General features: G+C 37.1%; 1 protein-coding gene across 11 annotated transcripts in view; it reads left to right on the top strand.

Annotated features, from left to right (window-relative positions):
• Window positions 1-26,453, top strand: part of ANKS1B (ankyrin repeat and sterile alpha motif domain containing 1B) — a 393,118-nt gene that overhangs the window by 273,812 nt on the left and 92,853 nt on the right. Inside the window, exon 18 of one of the 11 annotated variants that reach the window (XM_085515446.1) lies at window positions 7,148-7,334. The exons of the other annotated variants lie outside the window; for them this stretch is intronic. Coding sequence (XP_085371572.1) covers window positions 7,148-7,213 — 66 coding nt within the window. The 3' untranslated portion in view covers window positions 7,214-7,334. Of the gene's footprint in view, window positions 1-7,147; window positions 7,335-26,453 lie in introns of those variants that run through there. 11 annotated transcript variants of the gene reach the window in all.

Below are 26,453 nucleotides of genomic sequence, written 5' to 3'. Positions count from 1 at the left end.
ATCAAACATCACTTTTCCCTTTAACTAGAAATAGTTTCAAATTATTTCTAAACAAATTTCAAAATGAGGTTGAACAGCAGGTGAGAACATTGGTGAATAACAGTGCAAGGCATATTAGTACTTTGCCGTGAGTAGATCAGCAGTCATGGTAGCTAATGACCCTGAAAGTTATGGAACATTGTCAAAAACTTCAGACATCAAAAGGAACACGGAGATTAGGCCAGTCACTACTTCTACATGACTTTTTTCTTAAGTAGCTTCAGATATACGGAAAAGGCTGGTTTTTGGGCACCTCAGAGTATCCAGGCATATGGATGACATTGTATCCTGGGCTCTAATTATGTCTTTCTAGGTATTGTATGTATAGAACCATTGCCATATGTCAACCTACTTTCTATACAGTTGGCCATATTAACATTGATAGAACAGCCATGGGGTCATTTTAATGTGGCCAAGTACACTGATAAGTCAAAATATGTCTGCACTGGTCATAAAAAAAGATGGATTCCGGTTTTTAGTCCCTACAATATATACTCATACATAGCTAATATTTGCCCTCTCTGCACTGGACAAAAGACACTAGAATTTCTAGCTGTTTAGGTATAATTGATCCTTTAACATTTATTGGTAAATGGAAAGGTCCATGACATTTTGAAGTTTCATCCTGCTCCATACAGTGAGAAATGAAATTTTTCCCTGATGATTCTAGACCTTATTCTAAAAGATAACCTTGCTTCACGCTTCCCTCTTTCACAAAAAATTTTGATGTTTCCATGGTAAAAGAAGTTACTTGTATCTAAATTACAGAACTGCATTTATTTCATATATTAGATTTTGTGGCGTATATCAGAAAGATACTTATACAGAAGTGAAGGTTGGGGACCAGATATGGAGAGAATTTCCAATTGCTCTCAGTAGACTGAAAAGTTGTTTCTTCAGATGTCCTCTGGACTTAAAGATCATCAACAAGTCAACACTGTACTTTATTTGGAAAGCAGATTTCATGCTGTGTATGTTTGGTGTTTTTTTGCGCATATTATATATATTATATCAGAAGGCTTTGTTGTTGTTTTGTTTTGATTTGATTTGATTTGTTTGTAAAATACATTGTTAGAGTGATATGCAAATGAAATTTTCAGTTTCATACAATTCTAAAGAGTAATAAAGCTTGGTAGCTTTGGTAAATAACAAGGTAGTAAACTGGAACACTGAACTAATGTGGAAATGGCCAATGTGTAGGGTGAATGCATGTTTGTACAACTGTGGACCACAGTGATTTCAGGATGGATCAGAGGTGCCCTTGTGATTCACAACATAAAAAGATGCTGTCTAGATCAATTAGAAGAATAAAATTGGTCTGTGTTCTCAAATGGTTTCAGGACAGGGTGAGATAGGCTGATACACTTAGCACTGTCAATCAAAGCTCTTCCCTTAGCTCAGTACTGCATCAAATGCAGCATCCATTCCTGAATGCATCTTTTTCCATCCAGTCTTCATTTTCTGACATTTTGCTAGTTCTTGTATCTTATTCTTCTCTTTTAATATGTTTTCTTTTCTGTTGTTGTTCAGCTGCTGACTTGGAAGCATAACTGAGTTTTGTTAAAGCAATACAATTCTCCAGCTTTGTTTGCTTTTTCATCCCTTAGAGATGTAAGAAGGTATAAACTACCGATACTACTTTTTTTTTCCCTTCATGTCGTGCAGTCCTTGATGCTAAAAATTAAACATTTTGATTCCTTTTGTCTGGTGTATTCTCCAGGAAGAAGAGGGAGATTCTGAAGTTTGTTCATTCTATGAGCTTTTCCTACAATACACTGTAACAGTAGGCTTTCGATGATGACTACACAGTTTATTGAGGCTTCTGAAGGAGGAAGACTAGTAGCTACATTTCAACCCATCCAAGATAGGCTGCCTTTACACTGAAGATATTTGGCACTATACCTCCAGAATTAAAGCATGCTCTTAGTGAAAAAGGGAAAACTGGGAAGATGCACTGCATTTGTAGTGTTTAAGTATCATCTGCACAGTAATGAGGGAATGCACCACCAGAAAAACGTTCTATTAGTTTCTATGTATCTTTTCCATCTCTTTCTTTCAAGTTCCTCAGTGTTCTGAGAACAAAGATTTAGCAAATGGCATAAAACCTAAGAGTAACCCATGAGTGTTATACAGCATTTCCTGCTTTTTGCAGGCAAGAATAATGACATAGGGGATCAAGTCAGCAGGGAGCAATGCATATGCATGAATAGGCTCAAAGAGATCTAGTTCAATGAGATATATTCAACCTTCCCCTCAGCCCAGGACTGCCAAAGATAAGCTGCTACTATCAGATTCTTCTGAATGGAGGAGGGGAATGCATTACACTGGAGAAACGCTCCTTCCTTTTAAATGACGCGTGATTAAGATATAACTTGCTGTATTACTAATTGATTCTCTATGAACGAGATAGCAGATATATGGAGTTTCTTCATTTCTCAAACAGTGTTCTGCCAGTGATACCAGATGTAGTTCATAAACAGAAAAAGGAAATTTATCACCCAGGCCTTCTTATTATACAGAGGATAAAGGATTTAAATGGTCCTTGAAAAAACATTTCTCCCTGAGATACAGAATGATTAATAAAAGGAGGATTTCATAGAAGCTAAATGTTTAAGCTAGACCCTGACCAGCATCTTGATCCCATGCGGGTGCTACTACAATGCGTTTCTGCATGTTTACTGTACCTAAAGTGTCTAGACAAATTTCTGCCTTCTGTCAGAATATCACTAAGCAGCTGTGGCACCTTATATCCCCACAGATAATTCTGCTTTTTCACATGAAATAGTTTCAAAATGTATGGAAAATATTGTTAATTTGTAATCCTTGGTGAAAGATTCTCTCATGGGAACTTTATTTGGCCAGGATATAGCCATGGATCCATTTGAAAAGTTGGTGGATTGTTTTTTATTTAATTTGTGTATTTTTCAGTGTCTTCTATGAGACTTATTTCATCTGCAAATTTAGAGTAATTGCAAGCAATAGTGTCTACTGCTCTTTTTCCAAAAGTTGACTCCCCTTACAATCTTTTTGATAATGTTGTCTCTGTGTGTCATATTAGTCATATCAGTTTCTTTGGCATTTATCTTTCATAGACTGCCTATTCATAAAGGAGAACGTAAATATACACTTCAGATTCATTAAGAGTTAATTTACAATAAGACACGTTTCTAAAGCAACCTGAATTTATAATTATTGTGATTATGTTTTATCTCCAATTTTTGTGACAACTGTAGAAAAATATTATTTCTCAGTCATTATCTGGATGGATTAACCAGGAAGGAGGAGAGAGATATAGGGCAGTGTCTCTAGTCCTTCCCTGAGAATTTGGTATAAATGACAGCAGCAGTGGACATACAGTTAGCATATCTCTAACATGCTCCAGTCCTTGAAGGTTCTCAATTCATAGTTCTCAAAATGGTATTAATTAGTTCTGTCTTCTAGGTCAGCTGCTCATTTTGGCAGAACAGTATTTCAATACCCATTCAGCTATGATTCAAATATACTATGACTGCCACTGTACGCAGAGGGCACCTGAAGTAGGAATGGTTGTTGCATATTTATGTACTTTCAGGTTCCCCTCACCTTATCTTTTCAGGTGAAAGGGAACAAGATTCTGTCCAGAATGCTGGTAAGATCAGAAATCGTCTGCAAGTTGATAGAAAGGGGCAGAGACACTGGAAATACCATGGCCTGCTGTTCGTATCTTTACTTTCAAGACATGTTTGAATTCAGAGGGGAGGGCCAACAGGTGCACAAAAGGCTGCTAATGGGAAGTCTAGACAACTGCAGTTCTCTGGAGTATGAAGTTTCAACCTCTCTCTCTTTAGTCTGGTTTAGTGCTGCAGAATCAACTTCCATTTTTACAAGGTGGTGATGAAACAAGGGAAAGATTACCTACATAGCATACAGCTGAGCCTCTATACAGTTTCCTTCAATTTTTCATTTATGACATCAGCTCCAAAGAAAAGCAAAATAGTAATATCTGTAAAAATTATTTAGTTATCATGATGTATATCCTATTGCAAATATAAGGCTTATTTACAAACAAATGTTAATTGAAAAAGCTTTTATAAACTTTGCTATAATAATGTCTTAAAGCCCTTTTTTTATTTTTAAAAGTAAGCTTAAAATAATTTAACCTCAAGTATGCAGTTTAATTTCACTTTATGTACAAGAAAATCTTATTATCTCTAAAAGTTCAGAGCAGTGCCAATTTTGTGACCTTATGTTAATTTTCTACTGGTATATTTCTTGGACTTTTTTTCTTTGCTCTCATATATGGCCATGGTAGGTTCAAGAGCATTAATATTTATTTCTGAACGGTTTTACATTGCCTGGTAGAAAAATGAAGACCAGAATCAGTCATAAGATTGGAAATGGTCAAGAAAATCAGAAAAAAGAGAGAGAAGTCGTATATTTTGATGTACAGATAATGGATTAAAATATATAGTGGGAAAAAATAAAAAGTTACTGCTCTGTTTTCATGCTTAAGTAATACTCTGAATGTGCTACAGCATTAGAAAAAATACAGGCAGCTGGAGGACTTAAGGACATTGGAGTCTTGAATACATTTCTCTTTCGTCCTTATTAGCAAAAGATGCAGGTATCACAGAAGACAAGTTTTCAAATCCTGTTCAATAGGGACTAATTGGAGACCAAGTTATTTTAACACACTTGTTACCTACTGGATTAGAGTCTTTCTGCAGTAATGTCACTTGGCTTTCTTGTACACTATCTGACGTTGGGACTCATATTGAATAGGTAATGGGCTGAAGACAGTTGAACGCAGGTATTTCTCGAGGTTGGACTCTTGTTACTCTTCTGTCTCAGCAGAATATGTAATTTATTTCAGGTCTGAACCAAAGTTCTCAGCACATATCATGGTTCTGTGGCAACTGCCAGGTAAAAATCCAATCCAGTTTCTCAGGCAGTGCGTTATAAATAGTCTCACGCACTGAAAAAGGTTGTTAAGTCTTTGATATTTTGTAGTCCTCCCTAAGTGCTTTGACAAGGCACATGACCCATAGGATTTTCTGTTTGCTTGATTAGCTGTAAGATTCTAGAAAATACACAATAAAAAATGTATCATATGTCTCTTCTCCAATGTATGAAATGCTAGGATCTTCTGTTGTGGATATTCAGAAGCACAGGACTTATGTATTCATTCACAGTTGATGACCTTGTCATGATCTGGAATTATAAACTGCCAGGTTTTGAATACATTTACAAAGATGGAGCTATGACCGAGGATGAAAGGAATCATAAAGCAAAAAAGAACATGCAGTTCTCTGAGCAGAACAGATCTGAACTGGAGCAATGCGAGTTTACTTGAGTTGATAATTGCAGTAGTCATAATAACATAAATCAGTATGAAATAGGCCAATGGTAGAACAGAACTAGACATAAGACAAAAAGGATTGTTTTGTTTCATGTATTTCTTTCATGTATAGTCAAAACCTGTATGTTGATAAAAGATTTGATTTCCCGAAAGGTTTGCAATTAACATTACAGAAAAGTAATCCTTTAAGATTCTAATATAATCGGGGCTGCTCTGAAAGTAGTATCTCCCAGTTTACTATGTTGGCTCACAATGTCAGAGGCAGATGCTGGTGGTAAGACAGTAGAGAGTGAACCTTCTCACCAATATTATATTACATTTTGTTGCTCTGTGACTGATGGAAGCACAGAGGCAGTCTTACAGAATGATGTCTGGCATAGAAGTGCATACAAAGCAAAGGTGTGTCATGGAATTCCTCCATGTGGAAAAAAATGACATTCGTCAACACTTGATGAATGTTTATGGAAAGCAATAGCAGGTGTGAGCACAGTGAGGTGGTGGGTGGTGCATTTCAACTGATATGACAGCAGGTCACTTCCACTGGTGCAGATTTTTAGAGCGCTGCACACAAGCTCTTGTTCATCACTGGCACAAATGCATAGGTAATGGTGGTGACAGTGATAAAAAATAATGGTTATTTTGCTGACAATTTGCCCTATCAAATAGTGCTGTTGTATTCTTTGTATCTGCTGTAATTTCCATGGAAATAAAAAGAAGGCATTACTTTCAGAGCAACCCACTTTTTGTGAATAACACTCAATTTTCACTAAAACTTCACATTTCCATATAGTCTTTCAAGAGGGGTCATCAAAAGCATTTCCAAAACTTGAGAATCCTCTCCTGAATCTGAAGGAGCTGACTATCAAAGAAAGTCTGCCAAAGCACTAACGTAATGATGTCAATTCAAATAGTGATTTAAGTAGAAAATAATGTTTTACTTCATAACACTTTAAAATAGTTCCTCCTTCCTCACACTGGATACACCGTCTAATTAGCAGAAAACGGTGTTTACAAATTAGTCCTTTATCTCAGTAGTTAACCAAATAAAAGGGAAATTTTCAGCAATAACTGTTGCTGTAGTGGAACTTTTTATATAATAATATAAGCATCATCCAAAGCTCATGGCAACAGGAAGGGAAAAGTAATGATATCTTCCTGAAACCCATCAGCTCATTATGCCATTAGTCTCCTTGGAGATGACATCTGAACCCCTCTCTACTGAAAGTTTTCTATTGCGAGCATGACGTGAGAGTGATAATAAATATAACTGCTAAAGAGAATGATCTGCTTTATCAAATGCACGTTTGTTTCCTAAAGCTTTCCTAAAGGAAACAGAAGTCTGTTTATTCTTTGTACATTATCCAGAATTTCTAATTTCCTTACTAACTCTAGTTATACAGGCAGCTGAATGTTTCTTTTCAAAGGCTTTTCTTATTGCTGAAGTTTCTACAGGAAAGCATAGTAGTGTATATTTTATTACAAAAGCCCAGACGTTGAGGTAACAGCTGAAACTACTGAAATCCTTTCTAGTGATATTCTGCCCACTGTGTTCTCTGGAACTCTGAGGAATTAGAAAAAGACACACTGAAATACCACCGTTCTACTAAATACATAACATACACACAGTTCTTATTTAAAAATTAAAAAAATAATAATAATTTTTAAAAAGATATGAAATTGAACTATCATCTTCTGAGCTGAACTGACAGTCAAATGAAGAAGAATTCTTCTGCCTGTTTGAATAACTTTTCTTTTCTTCTTATTTTTTAGGTTATTGTTTTCCTGCTTCAGGACAGTCCTCCCCTCCCCTTAATGTGCCAGAACTGCAGGTCTTAGTCATCCCTTCCCCTTCCTCTCCTCCCCCAGTGGCAGAACTTTTCACTTGCACTTTCATTCTTTGTAAAAGCTAAAGCAACATTTGTGTTCTGCTCATGATTTATCTACAATCCCCTGAAGTTCAAGGAAAACCTGAGAACAGTATTTTACAGAATACGTGGGTAATAAAATGTGCCTCAGAAGAGATTCTCAGGTTCCCAATTTAAAATTCTTGCTTTGCTCTTAGTGAAACTGCTGTTGTGGACAGGACCCTAAATAACATCTTAATGCTGATCACTGACTCCTCGTCTAGGAAAAGAGAATTCTTTTGGGAACCCATTAACACTAAGTAGTTGCCCAGAAGAGTTAGTACTGAGCAGTATGGGCACTTCCTCACTTGTAGGGAATAAGCATTTGGCATCTGCAGGTCCTTTCAGATTTAAATTGAAAAACTTGAGATTGAGGTTGATGCTAAATCTTCATTGTGATAAAGCAAGGAAAATAATTATCTGTTGGCTGTGGGAGTAACTGTAAACTATTTTTCATAATGGCATGTGCATGGATTCAGGAAAAAAGCAAACGGTAGTTTGGAGATTTTTGTTTGTTGAGAAATGTTACCAGAGTTGAACTATTGATTCTTGAATTCTGTTGCTTAGTTTAAGCACTGCTCTTGGGATGTCTACTCCAGACATGAACAAGTGTTATTAAAACATAAATAAATATGTTTTGTTAAATCTGTTTAGCGAAAAAAATGAATTGTGTTTTAATACTATCTACCCTTTTAAAAACAGTAAATTGGATTAACTATGTTGCTTAGAATTTAGTCAAAAAGGGAGGAATTTGGAGTGACTGGTGTCTGCACTGATTTTAATGGACAGGGATTGGAACTTGTGTTCTGGACTGATAGGAGCTGAGGACCTTAGGCATTTTGAACGCTGCTTTCCCCCCAAAATATGGCTGTTTTCCTTTGACAGCTACAGATGAATGAACATTCCTATAGTACAGAAAGAGAATATGACATAAATTCAGAACCTAGCCTCAACAAAAAGCTAATACTCAAAACCAGACAAAAAAATAAACAGCCAAACATGGCATGCTGATGTACACTGTGGGAATGATCATTCATATGTACCTCTCACTGGCAGAGGCTTGCCTGGGCTCTTTTAGCAATTTCAGTTCTGCAAAGTGCTAAGTGATTTCTGGGGTGTGTGCGGCTCCTACTGGTTTGCTTTGGGTCACCACATACAGAGGAACTAACTCAGAGAGAGATACTGCACCTCTACTGAAACTGGGACTATGAAAGGCAGATAATAAGAAAATGCAATTGCTAAATAGGCTGTGGAGAGGAAGCAACAATGCTCTGTACTGTAGGAAATTATCTGGTCTACTTGGTATGTTTTATATTTAGTATGTGTCCTAATGTTTTTACTGCTTCCCTTTTATGGGTTGCTTTTGGTTTGTCAGAGCATTGGTTACTCCCATTGTATTTGGAAGCATAAATGCCAGATGTTTCCAATTGTATGTAGGCTATCACTGATGAATACATTCTCTGAAGGATCAAATAATAATACATTACATATAGGAGTTTACAAAATACAGTCATTGTGGCATGCTATTGGATGCATCAGAAATAACTTCTAATGCTTTAAATTTGTGCTTCACATATCTTGTCAGTTTGTGCCACTAGAAGCATTGATTTTTTTTTCCAGCTTGTTTTTGAAGCTATTTATGCTTATTGGAATGTGTTGTTATTTTTTCTTCACAGTTCTTGTTTTCTAGAACTTGAACTTTATTTCACAAAACCTTATAGCCCTAAAAGCTAAGTGGAAAAAAAGATAAAAATAGAAGCGTAATGATGGAGCAAGTCTACCTATGTTTGCAAAAAGAAGTTCTTAATTTTCAGCTTTGAGAATTATGAGTAACAGTTTATCTCAGTGTTTAAATACAAAACTGTCCATCAATTGAAGAAAAAGTGATGGAACAATCTGAAGGTTTCACATCTTATGCAGAACAGCAGTTTGTTGTTGGTACGGGTATTTGCGCTGAGGAATTACATCTGTTTTTTACTGTCACTCAAAAGAATGAAATGAAAACAAGCAAACCATTTCAGCTCCCACTGTGAAAAAGGTAGATCAATGTTAGTTAACATAGGAGAGAGAAATCATACAATCATAATTTAAATAAGAGTACCTCCCGCTGAAAGAATCCAGTTATTTTGTCACCCGTTGGACAAAGATTAGGAGAATCAAAGTATTTTACCCAAATTTCTATACTGCCATTGAAGTATTTTGAATTTCACACTCTGGTGAAATTATCATAGTAAATTTGATGTGAAATCTATGCATTAGAGAAATGAGGAAGATAAATAGAGTTATCTATTCAGATTGGAGCATTTGGCCTTTCATAATTTATTCTGACATATCCAGGACTTGGCTAAAGGTCATTGGCAAAGTCAAAACACTTGGATTTGTGGCATTTGTGGTGTTATGTGGAGTGCAAGTTTTCATTCAGTAACAAACCTGGACATGCTTAGATCCATATACTCTATGTACTGTGTGGGCATGAGACCTTGAGGCATACCTGCCATAATGCCTCAGGCTAACTACATCCAGAATAGTGTTTGTTAGATTAAGCGTGTTGATTAGAAATGTACTGTAGCCATTCTCAGAGTGATTTATAGTGAAAGAATAACATTTAAAATGAGTTATCATGCAGTAGAAATTCAATGTGGCAAACATATTGTCATTTGACTATGGCAGTTGTTATTGCACGTTATAGTTCACTTGAGATTTTGTATAACTTACTGATAGGCAACCTGTCATGTATCCGTATAGAAATTATAAGAATAAAATAAGCTTACTATATAAATCTAAATCTAATTGGGAATAATTCAAGGAAAAGCAATTTGAGAATAATATGATTACTAGCCATAAAATAGGATTTTACCATGAAGTTTAAAAAGAGAACTACGTTCTTGAACTGCATATGTATTTCTTTTTCTATTTGAGGGGAAAAAAAAAAATAAAAATCTCAAAGTTCCTTTCTGCCTTTCTTGTATATAGTGAGCTGAATTTCCCTTTAAATGGTAATATCACTGAAATCTTTCTAAGTAAATCTATTAGCATCTGACCCTAAATCATTTACTTATTAAAAGATACTGTATAAATACTCTAGAATGAATTGGCCTTCTGACACTCTATTGAAGTAATTTATGTCCTGCTTAAACAAGATCTGGCATCAGAGGGAATTAGTAGCAAAGTACCTGTGTAACTGAGGGCAGAATTTCACTCTTATAAATTCATCATTCTAACAGAATTTGAATTTTCTAAATGTTGGCTGTGAATACTGAATCTATAGTTGCTTTGCTAATGTATAATTAACAATGAAGTATCTGCAGGTCTTATTTGTTTGGACTCCCATGCTGCCTTGTCTCAGAGAATCATAAGTAATTTAAGTTGGAAGGGACCCCTGGGGCTCTTTTGGGCCAAACCTCTGCTCAAAGCTGAGCCAGTTTAGATCAGCTTGATACAGGTCTTGTCCAATCAAGTTTAAACATCTCCAAGAATGGAGATTCAAGGACAATTCTGGGTATCTCTTCCATTATTTCTCTGCTCTTGTTGTTACTTAGTTTTCTGTTACCTAGTCAGAATTTCCAGTGTTGCAACCTGTGTCTGTTGGCCTCTCATCCTATCACTGCCCACCTCCAAGAGGAGTCAGGCTATGTCTCCACTATTATATATTCCCATTATGTGTTGTTCCTAGGACAGAGCAAGCACTATTCCTTCAGTCACTGCTCATGTGAAGTCTTGTTGCGTGAGCCTAGTTGGAGCATATACACAACATACACATCTTTACTTAATGGCATGGAAGAGAGGACACTCTCCAGCTCACTCCTTCTTAGTCATATTGGTCTTCAAGTAGTACATTAGGAAACAGGACCAGAAAAATAACTTTCTGAATACTAAGGTCCCCAGATACAACTAGGAATACACATTAGAACTTGAAGCTGGTTGTGTTCCTGTACTGTTTGTGTTCAGTAGCATACTCCTTTTACCATTAGGCAACCTTTTCACATGAAAAGAGATCAGCATTTCTTTCTCAAGGAAAGATAAACATCTCTTTTTTATCTGATGTTCAGTTTCACAAACGTATCTGATTTTTTCCAAAGCATTTAAAAAGCACAGCTTTACTATGCTATCCGTGCAGTATCACAAAGTAATACAGTCTAATTTGAAAGCTTTGGGAAAGCTGTTTGTGTGTAACACTCCCCTCAGCCTTGCCTCTTACAGATGAGCAGTCCTATTACCGGGTCAAAAATTCATAAGTATCTGCTGACAGGTTTTTCCTGTTCAGCCTTCTTTGGTTTGGGGCTACCAAAGTAGTCAGTTCTTACAGGTTGTTTGAGTTACTGTTAGTATGGTATAACCCCGCTACAGTGACAATACACATAGCACAGTAAATGTATTGGTAGCAGTTCTATTCCAAAGACAACTACTATTTTTCTGCTTCAGTCTTTCCAATGACTTGATTGAATGCTTAATGAAAATTCTGTCTTGTGGTTTTACTTCTCCAATTATCTTAATTGTCAAGAAAGAAATAAAGTTTTCAGCCAAGAATTATAAAACAAACAAAAACCAAAACAAATTCCCTCATCACCTCCAAGCTGGGTGGCAGTGCAGTTGGTACGCTGGAGGGAAACAACGCCATCCAAAGGGATCTAGACAGGATAAAGGAGTGGTCCTATGGAAACCTCATGAGGTTCAACAAGGCCAATTGCAAAGTCCTACAGCTAGGTCAGGGCAATCCTAATATCTAGAGAGGCTGAGTAATGAATTGATTGAGAGCAGCCCTGTGGAGAAGGACTTGGAAATGCCGGTAGATTATAAATTGGATATGAGCCAGCAGTGTGAGCTAGCAGCCCCAAAAGCAAAATGTATCTTGTACTGCTTTAAGAGAGAAGGAAAAGGAAAAGAAAGGAAAAGGAAAAGGAAAAGGAGAAGGAGAAGGAGAGGGAGAGGGAGAGGGAGAGGGAGAGGGAGAGGGAGAGGGAGAGGGAGAGGGAGAGGGAGAGGGAGAGGGAGAGGGAGAGGGAGAGGGAGAGGGAGAGGGAGAGGGAGAGGGAGGGGAGGGGAGGGGAGGGGAGGGGAGGGGAGGGGAGGGGAGGGGAGGGGAGGGGAGGGGAGGGGAGGGGAGGGGAGGGGAGGGGAGGGGAGGGGAGGGGAGGGGAGGGGAGGGGAGGGGAGGGGAGGGGAGGGGAGGGGAGGGGAGGGGAGGGGAGGGGAGGGGAGAGGAGAGGAGAGGAGAGGAGAGGAGAGGAGAGGAGAGGAGAGGAGAGGAGAGGAGAGGAGAGGAGAGGAGAGGAGAGGAGAGGAGAGGAGAGGAGAGGAGAGGAGAGGAGAGGAGAGGAGAGGAGAGGAGAGGAGAGGAGAGGAGAGGAGAGGAGAGGAGAGGAGAGGAGAGGAGAGGAGAGGAGAGGAGAGGAGAGGAGAGGAGAGGAGAGGAGAGGAGAGGAGAGGAGAGGAGAGGAGAGGAGAGGAGAGGAGAGGAGAGGAGAGGGAAAAGGAAAAGGAAAAGGAAAAGGAAAAGGAAAAGGAAAAAGAAAAGGAAAAGAACAACAACAACAACAACAACAAAAAGTGACCAGAAGTTTCAGGAGAGTGATTCTCCTCATGTGTCTTGCTCTTTTGAGAGTCTACCTAGACCAGCAACCCCAACTCTGGTGGCCCCAGCACAGTAAAGACATGGACATGTTAGAAGCTGATTAGAAAGCTGGAACACTGTGCCTGTGATGAAAACTGTTAAATGTGGGTTGTTCAGCCTGGAGAAGAGGCAGCTCCAGGGAAATCTTACTGCAGCTTTTTTATATATAAGAGGTGCTTACAAGAAAAAGGAAGAAAGACTTTTTACCAAGGTCTGTAGTGACAAAGCAAGAAGTAACAGTTTTAAACTGAAAGAAGATAGATAGGCTTAGATTGGATACGAGGAAGAATTCTTTTCATTGTGAGTGTGTTAATACACTGGAACAGATTGCCCAGAGAGGTTGTGAGTGACCCAACAGTTCAAGTGTTCAAACTTGGGTTTAAGAGGCTGTGAGTAACTAAATCCAGTGAAAGATGTCCCGGTGTATGGCAGGGACTGTAGAATCATAGAATATCCCAAGCTGGAAGAGACCCATAAGGATCATCAAGTCCATCATAAGATTTTACGACGTCTAGATTGTGAAGTTTTTGGTAACTACTTCCAGCACTTTAACTTTGTGTCATCTTTAGTATGGAATGCCCCAAGTATTTTCTTCAGCAAGACAGATGTGTGAATACTGATCCCTCTTCCTTTCTATAGATAGTACAGAAAAAGTATTGACTTGCTTGCATTACCTGCAGTCTCTAGTATAAGTATAAAAACTTCTAGTATAAAACTGTCAAAACTAGCTGCTCCATTTTTGGATGTCAAACAGTCTATGGCAAAGTAGCAGCATGGTTCCTCCCTGTTCTGGCTGAAAGTAAGCTGGAGATAGTAATTAAGCATCACTAAGTAGTAAATTGCTGGGTTAGCACTTCCTTTCTCATTTGCTTTTCCCCAACTGTCCACTACTTGTCAAAAATAACTGTCATTTTCAGACTTGTCTGTCAAACCTCATTATTATTATCATCTGAGCTAGCTAATTTCTGCCAATTTTCTTCCTAATCTTCTTTTTCATAACACTAAAAACACTCAGTTTAATAATGACATAAATTTTTTGCCCTGCCCCTTGTGCAGCCAGAGTTTACCCTTGGCAAAGGTTCTGATGCTCTAAAGAAAATACATCTGGGAATGGGGGAGGAAAATAAGGAAGAGAAAATGAGGAAGAGGACAAAGGAAAAGATACATAAATGAATTGGGGACTTTGAGAACTGCCATGACAGTTCAACCTTCTGGATTCAGGAAACCCTCCGTAGTCAGCCTGAAATGTGATTTTATTTAAATTTCTGCCTTTCCTACCAGAGAAATTATTTGCAGAAAATAATTAAATACCAGTACGTACAGCATACTTACCAGGGGTAGTTGTCTGATGTCTTTCTATCTTTGCATTCCAGATCTAACATACGTATTTGCATTGGAAACATCTGGTCTTACTTTGTAGTTTGTCTTCTACCACAGTTCTTTTGTAATTTCTTCAGTGGTAACTCTTGGTGGCTCTAGTTTTCAGCTGCATGTTAGATCTTATCCTTTGTTCCTTAGGTGGTTGTATTTATTGGTGAATCTGATAAAGCTGTGGTTTCACTCAGCTTTATAAATGCTTTAACTAGATCAAATTGAAATTTTTATTAGAGTCTCGGATGGCAACTGTCTTAATTTGAACAATCCCTATAGAAATGTGGTGAAAAAGTATCAGGTTTTATTACGGGGTTAATATTTTCAGGATATTTTTTTACCAAAACAAAACTGAACGGAGCAAATAAACCTTCAACTTGGGAAACTAAACACAAAAACTACAAAAGAGTTTCACAGATCTTGCTTGACTAGGGGCACAGATTTGGGGTATATTTGTGTGACTAATTACTTATACTTCAACAGGAACATCATAGTCATCAGAAGTCTTAAATGCAAAAGGAGATGGTCTTGGTTTGCAAAAGGATACATGGTAGCAAAGACATAAGATCAGTAAAAGAAAAACAAGCAAAATTAAGTTTTGGTGAGATTTTAGACATACCTTTTGTAAGACTTCTGGAATTAGCTGAAACTTCCTCATTTTGGGTTGTTTTAATCTAAACTGGACAAACACTACAAATACAAGGAATATCCTTGTATGTACAGGGAGAGTTAATAGGGCATTAATAAATATTTTCTCCAGCTCTAGCTTCTGTGAATCAATTCAGTGTTGAAAGTACAAAATGTTGATGTTGAAAGACAGAAACTGACAAAAGAGAATGTGGTTTGAATGGTCATGGATATAGACACTGACCACTGAAAGAAAAAAGATAAAGTGATATGAGATAAAAATTTAAAGCTATTGATGAGAGATTGAAAGACTGATGAAAACATATTACAGGAATACGTCAGCAGAGAAGACCAAAAAGCAGGGAAAAACAAAAACAAACTACCTCAAAAAATCCATTAAGACAGCATAAAGTACTTGATTGGTCAGTGGCATAGCAGTAAAGACAGTAAAGAAATTAGGCTTCTAAATATAAGCAAGCTCATCTTGAAGGTGTATTCATGCTCAGAAAGAAATAATGGAACTCACTGTATGTTCAATTCAAGCATGTGAAACTTGTCCTTTAAATGTCTTAACTTACAAGCCAAGACTCCATTTGTGACACTGATTAATGGACCTCAAATGTCTGCTCTTCAGTCTTCTGTGACCATCAACTCTTTAGGGCTCATACCTTGAAATTTAGGGCAGAAACTGACTATCTTCAGTGTAGGATACCAGACTTCTTTACTGTTAAAAAAACTTCTTTTTATCATTAGAAATTTGTTAACAAGTTTTAAGATTTTCCAGAAATTATGTTCCTGTGATTCTTGGTCACATTTATTGTGATTTCTTTTTTGAGCCATCCTTATTTTCTCAAATCCTTTATTTTTTAATACAATTTGTCCTGCGTGTTTCAGATGTTAAAAGAGTGTGCTTTATTGCAATTGTCACCGTATTCTCTAATGTTGTTAATAACATCCAGCAACTACATTTATCAGGGGAGTTCTCATTTGGCAGTTAAATTATTTTTATCAAAAAAATGGATATGATCAGACTCTTTAAGAGGAAGCATGAGACTGAAATAATGGGACAAAGATCAAAGCCAGGAACTACACAGAGTTTCTTGAGAGGAATCCCTCACTAGAAAAGAGGCTGGCTGATGGCATTTTTTTCAACAACTAATGAAAATTTCCCAAGAGGTTAAATCCTCTAATAGTTTGAAATATGGATTAAAAAGTCATTTCAGACTAATACAGAGTTCCCAGCAATATTTTCTATCTATTTAGTTTGTCCTTTATATCCTTTAGTATGTCCAGTTTATTTCAGTGGTTATTCAAAGAATAACTGTGTTCTGAGGCCTCACTGCTTCTGATTTTCCCCTCACCATTTAATTTAGAAGTGCTGATCGTTGTATTCTATCAGTAGTGAAATTTAATCTCAAAACCTTTTATAAACATGGTAGAATATCTGTGAGTATAAATATTCCTTTGCAAAAATACCTATAGATAAATTTAACAATTTAAATTCCAGTACATTTCCACCAAACTCCTTGATATCTCATTAGAAACTTGAGTAAATTTTGACCTGTAATTAAGATCAAGTGTTTTATCCAACTACCTGGAATATACTCATTTCATATCTATTTTAACATTACAACAAGCTGATCTTTTGATTTACAGTTGATATTTTTTTAAAGTTTTGAGTGTAGATCAGGGAGTGCAAGATGCAGAAAATAAGAGTGGAAAATAGGGAGAGAAAGAAAGGAAAAGAACACACCAAAAAATGGTAAGGATTAAAGGATTTGTGATCTATCAAATGAAGAAGTATGAGACTTACACTATTTAGGTAATTTATTGAATAAAATGAAGCAAATTATCCCAAATATGACTCAGTCAGCAAAACTGTTTTGTTTTCTGGGAAAATTTTAGGAAAAAAAAAAAAAAAAGACAAAACCATGTCACTACTTTTCTCCTTACAACTGCAGCTAATTAGGTATAATGTTTATGTAATGTGGCCTGCAGCTTGCTCACTAATTTGTTATTTACTCACAAAGAAGAGCACCATTCATTAGAACACCAGGAGCATTTTGTGCTGTGTTATGAGTTTTCCTTACAGGACATCCATCAAAATAAAGAAGACTGTAATTATTAAGGTCTGACAACTCCACAATCAAAGTGATAAATTTAAAAGCTGATAAAGTGCCATTCCAGCTGACAGTAACCTGCTGTAACCTCTAAAAAAGACTTCGACATTTATGTCCTGAATGGTCAAAATACATTTGGTTTTCTGAAATTTATAGAGGCTCACCAGGAAGATAAACATGCCCCTGATATCATACAATATGTTTCTCAGTTTCCTGTTTTTGCCAGGGTGCAGTGAGGGCTGGCTGCTTTGTAGTGGAGTGGAACCAAAGGGGAGAGATAAAATATATATGATAATTAAAAACTTCCATTGTGAACAGTGAGCTTTCCTCGTGCATGCTGCAGCAGTTCTGTAGATTGTGATCTTGAACACCCCTAGTAATGTGCCGTCATTTACAGTAGAAAAGATCCTGTAAAAACTGAGAGTGATACTGAAAAGGGTACTCTCTACCAGATTGTGTTAGCTGTTTTCTAACTACTTTGACACTAGTGGTTTTGGCGATGTTTTTTATCCATAGCCCTAGGAAATATGTGCTCGTGACCTTGGATTGAGTCACCATTTCCAGAACCAGCCTTGTTCAGATGCCAGCCATGTGACATTTTCAAACACAAACAGAAGTGTCAAACAGCTGAGTGAACTGTAAGAAAATAATGCTAATCAACATTCATTTAGAGGTGCTGGGGAGTTCATCGCCATTTAGCAAACTCAAAACTTCTTACAGCAGTATATCAGCCATCTTAGTCATCCAGTCTTTCTGTCAGGATCAGGAACATCATTTTGTTTAATGAGAGGTCTTACTGGAAGTTCCTTCTTGAGGGAAGATTTTCTTGCTTTCTTATCTCAAAATTGGCCTTCACCAAGAACCATAGCAGCAATTACTTAACTGATTGAAGCTTTTATATATATATATACCTTGGGCCTATCTGAAGAATAACGTCATTAAATATTTATCTTATTTCCTCTGTTTATCCAAGCCTGATAAACCAAAGAATTTCCATGAAGAAGAATCATTGTTTCCTTTTCTAATTGTATTATTTTCTTCCTGGAAAGGCAGTCTCCTCCTTTATGAAGACTACCTCCACCCCAGCCTGTGCTGATTGCTCTTGGCAACTCTTTGCGCTGATCGTAGTCAGACAATGTGATTAGCCTTTGCTGTTGCTGTCATTACTTAAGACCTAATTTCAAGTATTCTTTGCCAGTTATGCATTTTGCTTCAAGATAATATCTTGTCCTGATGCTGTCATCCTTTTCTTCACTTCTTTTTCTTTAATCCAAGACATAAGTATATGGCTATGATAATACATGAAATCTACCAATGTACTTATTTTATTACTTTTTTTGGGGGAAGAGTTTTGCATGTTTAGCAATGGATCTGACTAAAGAAATAGGTGAAGTATGCCACTAACCAGGACTGTAGTTCAGTTAGCAAAGAACGCAGAGAAAGGAGAAAAGGGAACATTTTGTCTTGAAATATGAAAAATATGGAACAGCAAATTGTTTTTTCAGGGATGAAAGATTACCGTTTTTCCAGTCTACTAAAAGAGGTAAGGAAAAATACACTTCATATTTCTAAAATATCATCAAAAATTACTTTTTCAACTACAGTTCTAGAAAGAAGCTGTTATAATTAGGTCCAAGCATGTTGGGAACAGAAGTTAGTGTAAGTTTTACCCAGCAATACTTGCAAAACTTCATTCCATTAATCACTATTTTACCTAACACAACAAATAACAAATCATATTTTAAAAAAAAAGTAAAGCTGAATTCATTTCTACATAAGTCCCACCAAGAGCAATAACTAGTAAAGAAAAGCTACAAAGAAAAGAAATAGTTTTGTGAGAACAAGTTTTTTTCACCTTAACTGTCTACCAAAAATCAGATTGAGTACCTTTATGGAACTATTAGCATATTTTCCCTGCTATTTTTGTTCAGGAAGACTGAGTTCCTCCCTAAGCTCAGTTCTAAGGAAAATATTCGCTTTTTGAATAATTTTACAGTTGTGGTAGGTCACTCCAGTTGCATGACCCACTTGCTTCAATCACCTTTCTACACTCCAGACTGATAAAGACTATTCTATGGCTCCACTACTCTTTATTCGATGAAATTTGTTACAGTGGTATGTATGTGGCAAAAACGCAAGGTGTCATGAAGGGAAAAAAAGAGACAAAATCCATTCTAACTTTCAGAATATTACCTTATTTCTGTCTCTACAAGTAAGACTTTCTATTCATATTAGCTCAATGTGGCTATTTAAGACTGCGACTTTTGCTTCAGATTAGTTTATTGGAAATAAGTACATTGTTAAAATTGATTTTGTGTTATATTGGCTTTAGTGCTTTGGTCTCTGAAAGATGCCATTTATATGAGGAGACACAGGGCTCTACATATGTAAATAGGGGTTGATATAACCATTATTTAAGTGCTGCAAGAGGTTATACACATTCTATTTATTTATCAACAACAAAGCTGCCTGTATCAATGGCAAACAGAATCAGCTTGATTTTATGCTTAAAAAACAAAACAAAACAAAACAAAAAAAATACTTCAAAATGCTGATTCTCCCAAAGCTGCCTTTTCTGACACTCTGGAAGCAATTGTTTTGTTATCTCCACCTGCCACTGCTGTTATAGATTTGTAGGTGAAAATGAAAATTGGAACCAGTGAATCTTGCCAGATTCTGACAGAAAATGTCTAAATTATGTACTACTGAAGGAAAGAAAAGGGAGGAGGGGGAATCAAAAACGAAAATTAAGGAGGGTTCTTTCTGCCATGTCCAGATTTTGCTGGGTACAACAAAAACGCTATCCGTTCGGGAAGAAGTGCAGGCATGCTGGGATTTTGCCCTGAGTCTGGCTGAAAAAGCTGAGAAAAATCTACAAAAGTAACACAAACCCCCATTGACTGCTGTAGATAAGACTACATTGGACTGCAAAGTTGGAGGTAGATTTTGGTTTGCTAGACCAACTATCTTTCAGATCAAACTTTCCAAATGAATAGATCAGTGGAGTTACATTTTCCTCTGCTAATACTTGAAAGTTTGTTTCATACTGGTGCTCAATAAAGATGCTGGTACCACTCAAAAACTGGCACAAAAGAGGAGAATCAAACTAAGTCAGGCAGCCAGATGCACTCCTCTCTATCTTCCTTTCTCATTGTGTGGAGGATGCTTTAACATCTGCCAAAATTTCCGTAACAAAAACCTGAGTTGTTCTGGCTGCATCGGTTACATCTCCTTGCAGGCAGTCAAATCCACTTTCTAAAAAGTCCACCCTCTCATAGAACCCTTCACCTCACCACAAACCAGTGGATAGTGAATTACATTCCATTTCCATATTCTAACAGACTTTTTGTCTTGGAGGGCTTTTCTTCATTCCTACTGGCGTGCACACTGTAGAGTGCCAATGTAATGCTGGAACCATATGCATAAGAGCTATCAGACCTTCAGATATAATTAACAGCTAATTAACAGCCCTTCTGGCCCTTGTAGTTAATACTTTGCTGAATTCAAGAAATAATTTGGATAGGTAATTATGAACACTATTAGAAAATAATGAGTTGAAGCATCTACAAGATTTTACCTTGACAAAAAATGGGACTGCTAAAATTGCTACCGACTAATACATATGTAGGAAGAGAAGGCAGCATTCCAAAAGAGAAAATGTATTCCCGTTGTCCACAAAATCTCATTACAAATGAGAAAGAATTTTTTAAGATCTCTGAAGAAAATAATAAAAAGAGTAATTTATTAGAAATTTTTTTGAACGGATGAAAATGTGCAACATCCAAATCAGCCACCAGGAAGGGAACTTAGCAGCACAGTAGACGTGATGGTCTCACTACAGTGCACATTACAAGACTGGAGACTAAGTAGTCACTGTCTCACAGAATTCAATTCTATAGCCATTTTTATTCCTTTATTCCAATTTTTTAAGGGCTTGCAAAAGTTGTTATTTACAAAATCAAATTTATTCTTTAATAATCTGGCTTTTCAGTCTGTTTTTCATTCACTCATGCCCATAAGTCACCATTTTCCATTTCTAATATAAGGTTACATGAAAGTGTTTACTGCACCAGTATTTGAAGCAAAACATTTATAAAAATAATAATGCTAAGCATCTAAAGCACATAGAGGGTGGTTAAAATACAGTATAAGTCCATGCAATACAAAGGTGTAAATCTGTCTCCTATTTTGGTGGTATTTTAGGAAAAGCCTTAGGATATCATAGCCAGGATTGTGTGGACTTGAGCTGACTACTACGGGTCACCTGACTCTTTTTCTTACAGAGCCTGTAGTTTAGTTATTTCTGAATTACCCCAAGAAATAAGATTTCCTGAACAGTTTTTCAGTCTAGGCTTTTGTGTAGGAGCCTTTATTTGTTCAGATGTTATACAGTTTTTCCTAACGCTTAACCTGAATTTTCCCATCTGTGTGTTAAACGAGTCCTCAGTTGTCTTTGATTAATCAAAAAAAAAAAAAAAAAAAAAAAAAAAATGGCCTACTTTATGACATGTCTTTAATTATTTGTAGACAGTTCCTGTTATGTCATTTTCTTCCAGATGGAACTTGCTTAACTCTATAATTCCACATAGATCTTGTTTCCCAAACATCTCCGTTTAGTTACTGTCGATCCAAATTCCTTGGCAAGTGTGCATCTCTTTTAAATACCGTGTCCCTTGACAATGCTCTGCTCTTTAATCACTGCTGAGTACTGCATAGCCATCTTGCTCAGTACCTGGGTTGTGTTTTTTTTCCAGGGAGTATGAAAAATAACATCTGAGCCTATCTGAGAACCCAACAAACAAGGAGAAGAGAAAGGACGATTTGAGGGCAAAAGAGTGGTGTTAAGAAAGGAAGCAACTGAGAGACTCCTGAAATTCTCTGCCCTGGTTTACTAGTGGCAGTCAGGCATCATCACAGACATGAAAGAGACAATGAACTGATTAGCCCAGAGAACATACATTGTCTTTCTTACTGTTGTTCCTTTGGTCAGCTTACATAGTCCCTTTAACCAAAAATTCTTCTTAATGCCAGTATCTTAATAGAGCAAAATACCACACATATCTCTTCTGTAGCAGTGTGAACAATTAACACAAGATCTGTATTTATTTGATCTTGGAAAAAGAGTTAAAAGTCATAATGCCTTTTCTTTGCCTTTAATATCTAGCATTCCTTTCTGGCCCTAACAGGAATTTTCTGAATCATTACTGTAGTTTGGGATTTTAACAACTTATCTTTATATTCCCTTATTGAAATAATATATGCAGGGAAAAAAATAGAATAAAGCAATGCTTCTAATTCCATACTTTCTTTTTCTACATGAAAACAGTCAACTCACCAAGCAACCTTTCCTTTCTTCACCTCATGGCCATCAAATTGCCTTTCTTCTCCCAGCAAAACATGCACACTAACATTCATGTACATTCACTTCATGGTTCCCCATTTGATTGTCTGATGATTAGGACACAAATATTCTGTTCCACAGTTCTGAGGTAATATTCCAGTTTAAGCATTTCTTTGTTGGGATTAACTGCAGATTTTCGCTCTGTTTCATTGTTTTAATTACTGATCACTAGTTAGAACATATCTGCCCATTCATCTTCTTTTTTTTTTTTTTTTTTTGTGCTTTTCTAATTATACAAAAGCAGGATAACCATCGCGGTCACCAGAATAAAATGAAGCTCTGTACCCTTCCTAAATTTCTGTTTGTTTTAAAGATTTCAGGAATCATTAACCTACTTGAAATCAGACTATACTTACATGTGTGCTCCTTCAGAAATGTAAAGAGGATCCAAAATAGATTGTATATAGTGTTTTAGAAACTGTTTTTATATCAATCTGAACTGTAGTCTCCTCACATCTGTGGTCTTTTTAGAGAAATAAACAAAATGGAAAAGTCCTAAACCTGCACTATGTCAAAAACTCCCTTGTGCTGTCTTCTGCTTGCATGTTTATAACTACTACCACCCTGAGAAATTTCCCAGCTCATTTCTTGACACTTTATTTCAAGGCAGGTTAAGGTGGTTTGTGGTTGTTCCTTCCTTTGGCATCCAGGTGCTAAGTAGGTCTTGGGCCATGAGAACCAGATGTGTGAACCAGACATCTCAGTTCACACTTATAGATTTCCTGTAGGACTTATTTTATTCCTGGTTGCATGGTTTGATTTGCTTTTTTTTTTCCTAATATTTGTCTGGTAAATTCTTTCCCAAATCCCACGAGCAGCATAAGCTCCTGCAGGGGCTCCATCAGTTTCAGAAGGCAGAACCTTTTTTGGAGGGGTCTCTTTTTATTTCATCGAGTAAGGAATCCCACAGTAGCTTCACATTCACACTTCATTTGGATTTGCCATTTCCAAAGAGAACGTATAGCCCAAATTTATCAGCTTTTTTGGGCTTTGATTCTGTAGACGTTTAAGAACAAAAATAAAAACGGAGGTTTATTCTGAAAAATAGGCACTTGAGCTACTGATTATGAGACTGGATGTAAAAGAAATGGACAAAGACAGTTCTCGTGTTAGTTACACTAGATTTCATTCTCACATTTTCCCCTCTAGTATATTTAAGCTATCAGACAAGTTTGTCCTATACAGCAACATCCCATCCTCTGAGTGCTGACCCAGAGCTGAAAATAAAGCCAGTTTGCAGGACTGGCAGTAAGTTCCCCAGGAGACTTTGCTGCTTAAAACAGCATCCTGTGAGTTGTCTCTGTTCTTAAAAGATGACAACTTCCTTTCTCTTCCCTGCTTCTAACTCAAGCCAATATGACTTTTCCATCTCTTTTCAGTTAGTGTATTCCTTTTTCATGACTTATTATGGCACTATTAGAGGTGTTAGATTCTTTGCTGACTTTTGTACCATATCGTAAGAATTTTGTACACAAACCTTGTGCACATTGTTTTTTGTATGCTTACCTTTCTGTAAGAACCATACCTAGCACATAATTCCAGTAAAGGACCTTTACAACTCTTGTTTGCAGTAATCCCTGTCCCCTGCTTCCTTTCTCATCGGTATACTCATCATTAGCGATTATACTATTATTGTATACAATTATACTATGCTTGTCAATTTCTCACAAGGTTTTTTGTTTGTTTGTTTGTTTTTTAAAGTCTACTAGCTTCAAAATATTATTTTCGTGCTCCGCAAACCTACCCAATTATTTTACTTCGATATCTGAATATTGTTGTACTAATGTCTACTTATAGCAACCTATGGTATGGAATCAATGAATCATTAAGGTTGGAAAAGATGGCTAATATCATCCAGTCTAACCATCAGCCCACTCCCATTGTGCCCACTGACCATGTCCCTCCATGCCACATCCATACAGTTCTTGAACACCTCCAGGGATGGTGACTCCACCTGGGCAGCCTGTCTCAATGCCTTACCACTCTTTCAGAGATTTTTTTCCTAATATCTAGCGTGAACCTCCCTGGTACAATTTAAGGCCATTACCTCTCATCCTATAAGATCATTTTGGTCTCTATTTCGGGAATTCAGAATCAATTAATGTGAATCTGAGAAAGGAACGTAAAAAGAGTCTTCTTTCATATTTTACAATCATTTTATCTGGCTTTTTATTGAAGATCACTTCCCTACTTGCAAACAAGAATTAATTTTATCTTGCTCTGGCTGTGTAGATCCTTTGATAGAGTATCAACCAGTAAGGGTATAGATATCAGCGAAGCAGTTCAAATTAGCAAATACTTATCTCTAACAAACAGTCAAGTTATTATAAGGCAGAACTTTTCAGCACTGTTGGGAAAAAAAAAAAAAGCAAAAACTTCTGTAGCAATTATTTGGAAAAAAAAAATTGGAATAATGCTGTTAATTTTTACTAAAAGGAAGCTTCGATTTATTTTCACAGAATAAACTTTTCCTCTTAGATGATTTTCTGCATCTAAAAATCAAAAAATAACATAATTTTAAGTAGCAAATGAATTTCCTTTCTTTGTGTTTTTTACTAAGTACCATTTTCTCAGAAAATAAGTGTAATCTTCTTTGTCAATAGGAAAAGTAACCATTAGGGGCCATTTTGTTGAAAATCTGTTTTGACTTCCTAACTGAAGAGCAGAGTGGGGAAACTGATGGTTTGAGTGAGGGAAATCTGGGCTTTTATGATGATTCTTATCCAGAAATAATCTAATCTGATCTGATGACCCTGATGTTCAATTTGCAGGAAAACATAAGGGCACTCAAGAAAATCTGAAACCATTCACAAAAAGAACCAACAATTTGACTAGACTGTCCAAGCAAAGTGAGGAGAGAGAGTCATAGAACCACAGAATCACAGAATGGCCTGGGTTGAAAAGGACCACAATGATCATACACTTTCAACCCCCCTGCTACATGCAGGGTTGTCAGCTGCCAAGCCAGGCTGCCCAGAGCCACATCCAGCCTGGTCTTGAATGCCTCCAGGGATGGGGCATCCACAACCTCCTTGTGGATGCCTCCTTGTCTCCCCAGAGACTTCTCCAACCTAAACAAGCCCAGTTCCCTCAACTTTTCCTCGTAGTAGAGGTGCTCCAGCCCTCTGATCATCTTAGTGGCCCTCCTCTGGACCCACTCCAACAGGAGAGGACCCTTGTGCTGAAATCACACCAATTTTCCTGTTAGCACAGTACAACAGGCTGTGCTCATGTCTGCCTCCTCACCAAGCTTCTGAATTCCTAAAAACGCCTTTTTTTATTTCACCATCTTGCTAGAAGCCTTCATCCTCTCCTAGGATTTGCTTATTTTTACACACTTGCTTCCTTCATGCAGAGCTGCTGTAGTCTGCAATATGTTACGATCAATGGAAGTAATGAAGTTTATGGCAGGTACAGGAAACGGCTGGCACTTCCACCATGCTCCATTGTCACCGTATTGGGCTCACACTGACACCCTCAGAATGTTCCTCTTCTGGCTTAGATTCCATTGAGGTATTGCTCCTAACTCAGAATGCTGTTAATGGATCACATCCCATCCATAGGAAAAACAGGTTTCCAATTTGCAGATGCAGATCACAGAACCCAGGACAGGACCGGGACTATACAGGGAGCTTTCTTATCTGGAGGTGCGGGTCCAAGACATCAGAAGAACTTATGCAAATCAAAAAATAAGGCGTTTTAAGGAAACACTGCCAAAGTGTGTGTTTTTGAAAGGCCTTCGTAGAACAACAAAAATGTTGCAACTGAGATTTAGCGCTTCGTCGTGCATAAAAAGATGAAATGTTGTGAAATGGTCATTTTCATATTTACAGCCTAAACCTTTGGAATTCTACTCAGGAAGCTTTTCAAAATGTTTACTTTTTTCTCCTGATTGAACTAAACATTAGTATTCTATTCTGTTGCATTCCATTCAGTCTTCCTGTATGGACTACATCAAGCTCATATAAACATGAGTCCACATCTATGAGGTTGTAGTGAGCAACGAGAGCTATGAGAAAAAGCAGAGGGTATCCAGATCAAA

This window comes from Coturnix japonica, chromosome 1 (genome assembly GCF_054131305.1).
Source record: "Coturnix japonica strain WE chromosome 1, WE-NBRP24, whole genome shotgun sequence".
Taxonomy (NCBI): Eukaryota; Metazoa; Chordata; class Aves; order Galliformes; family Phasianidae; genus Coturnix; species Coturnix japonica.
Note: the sequence above shows the minus strand (reverse complement) of the source record. Positions and strands in the feature narration are given on the sequence as shown.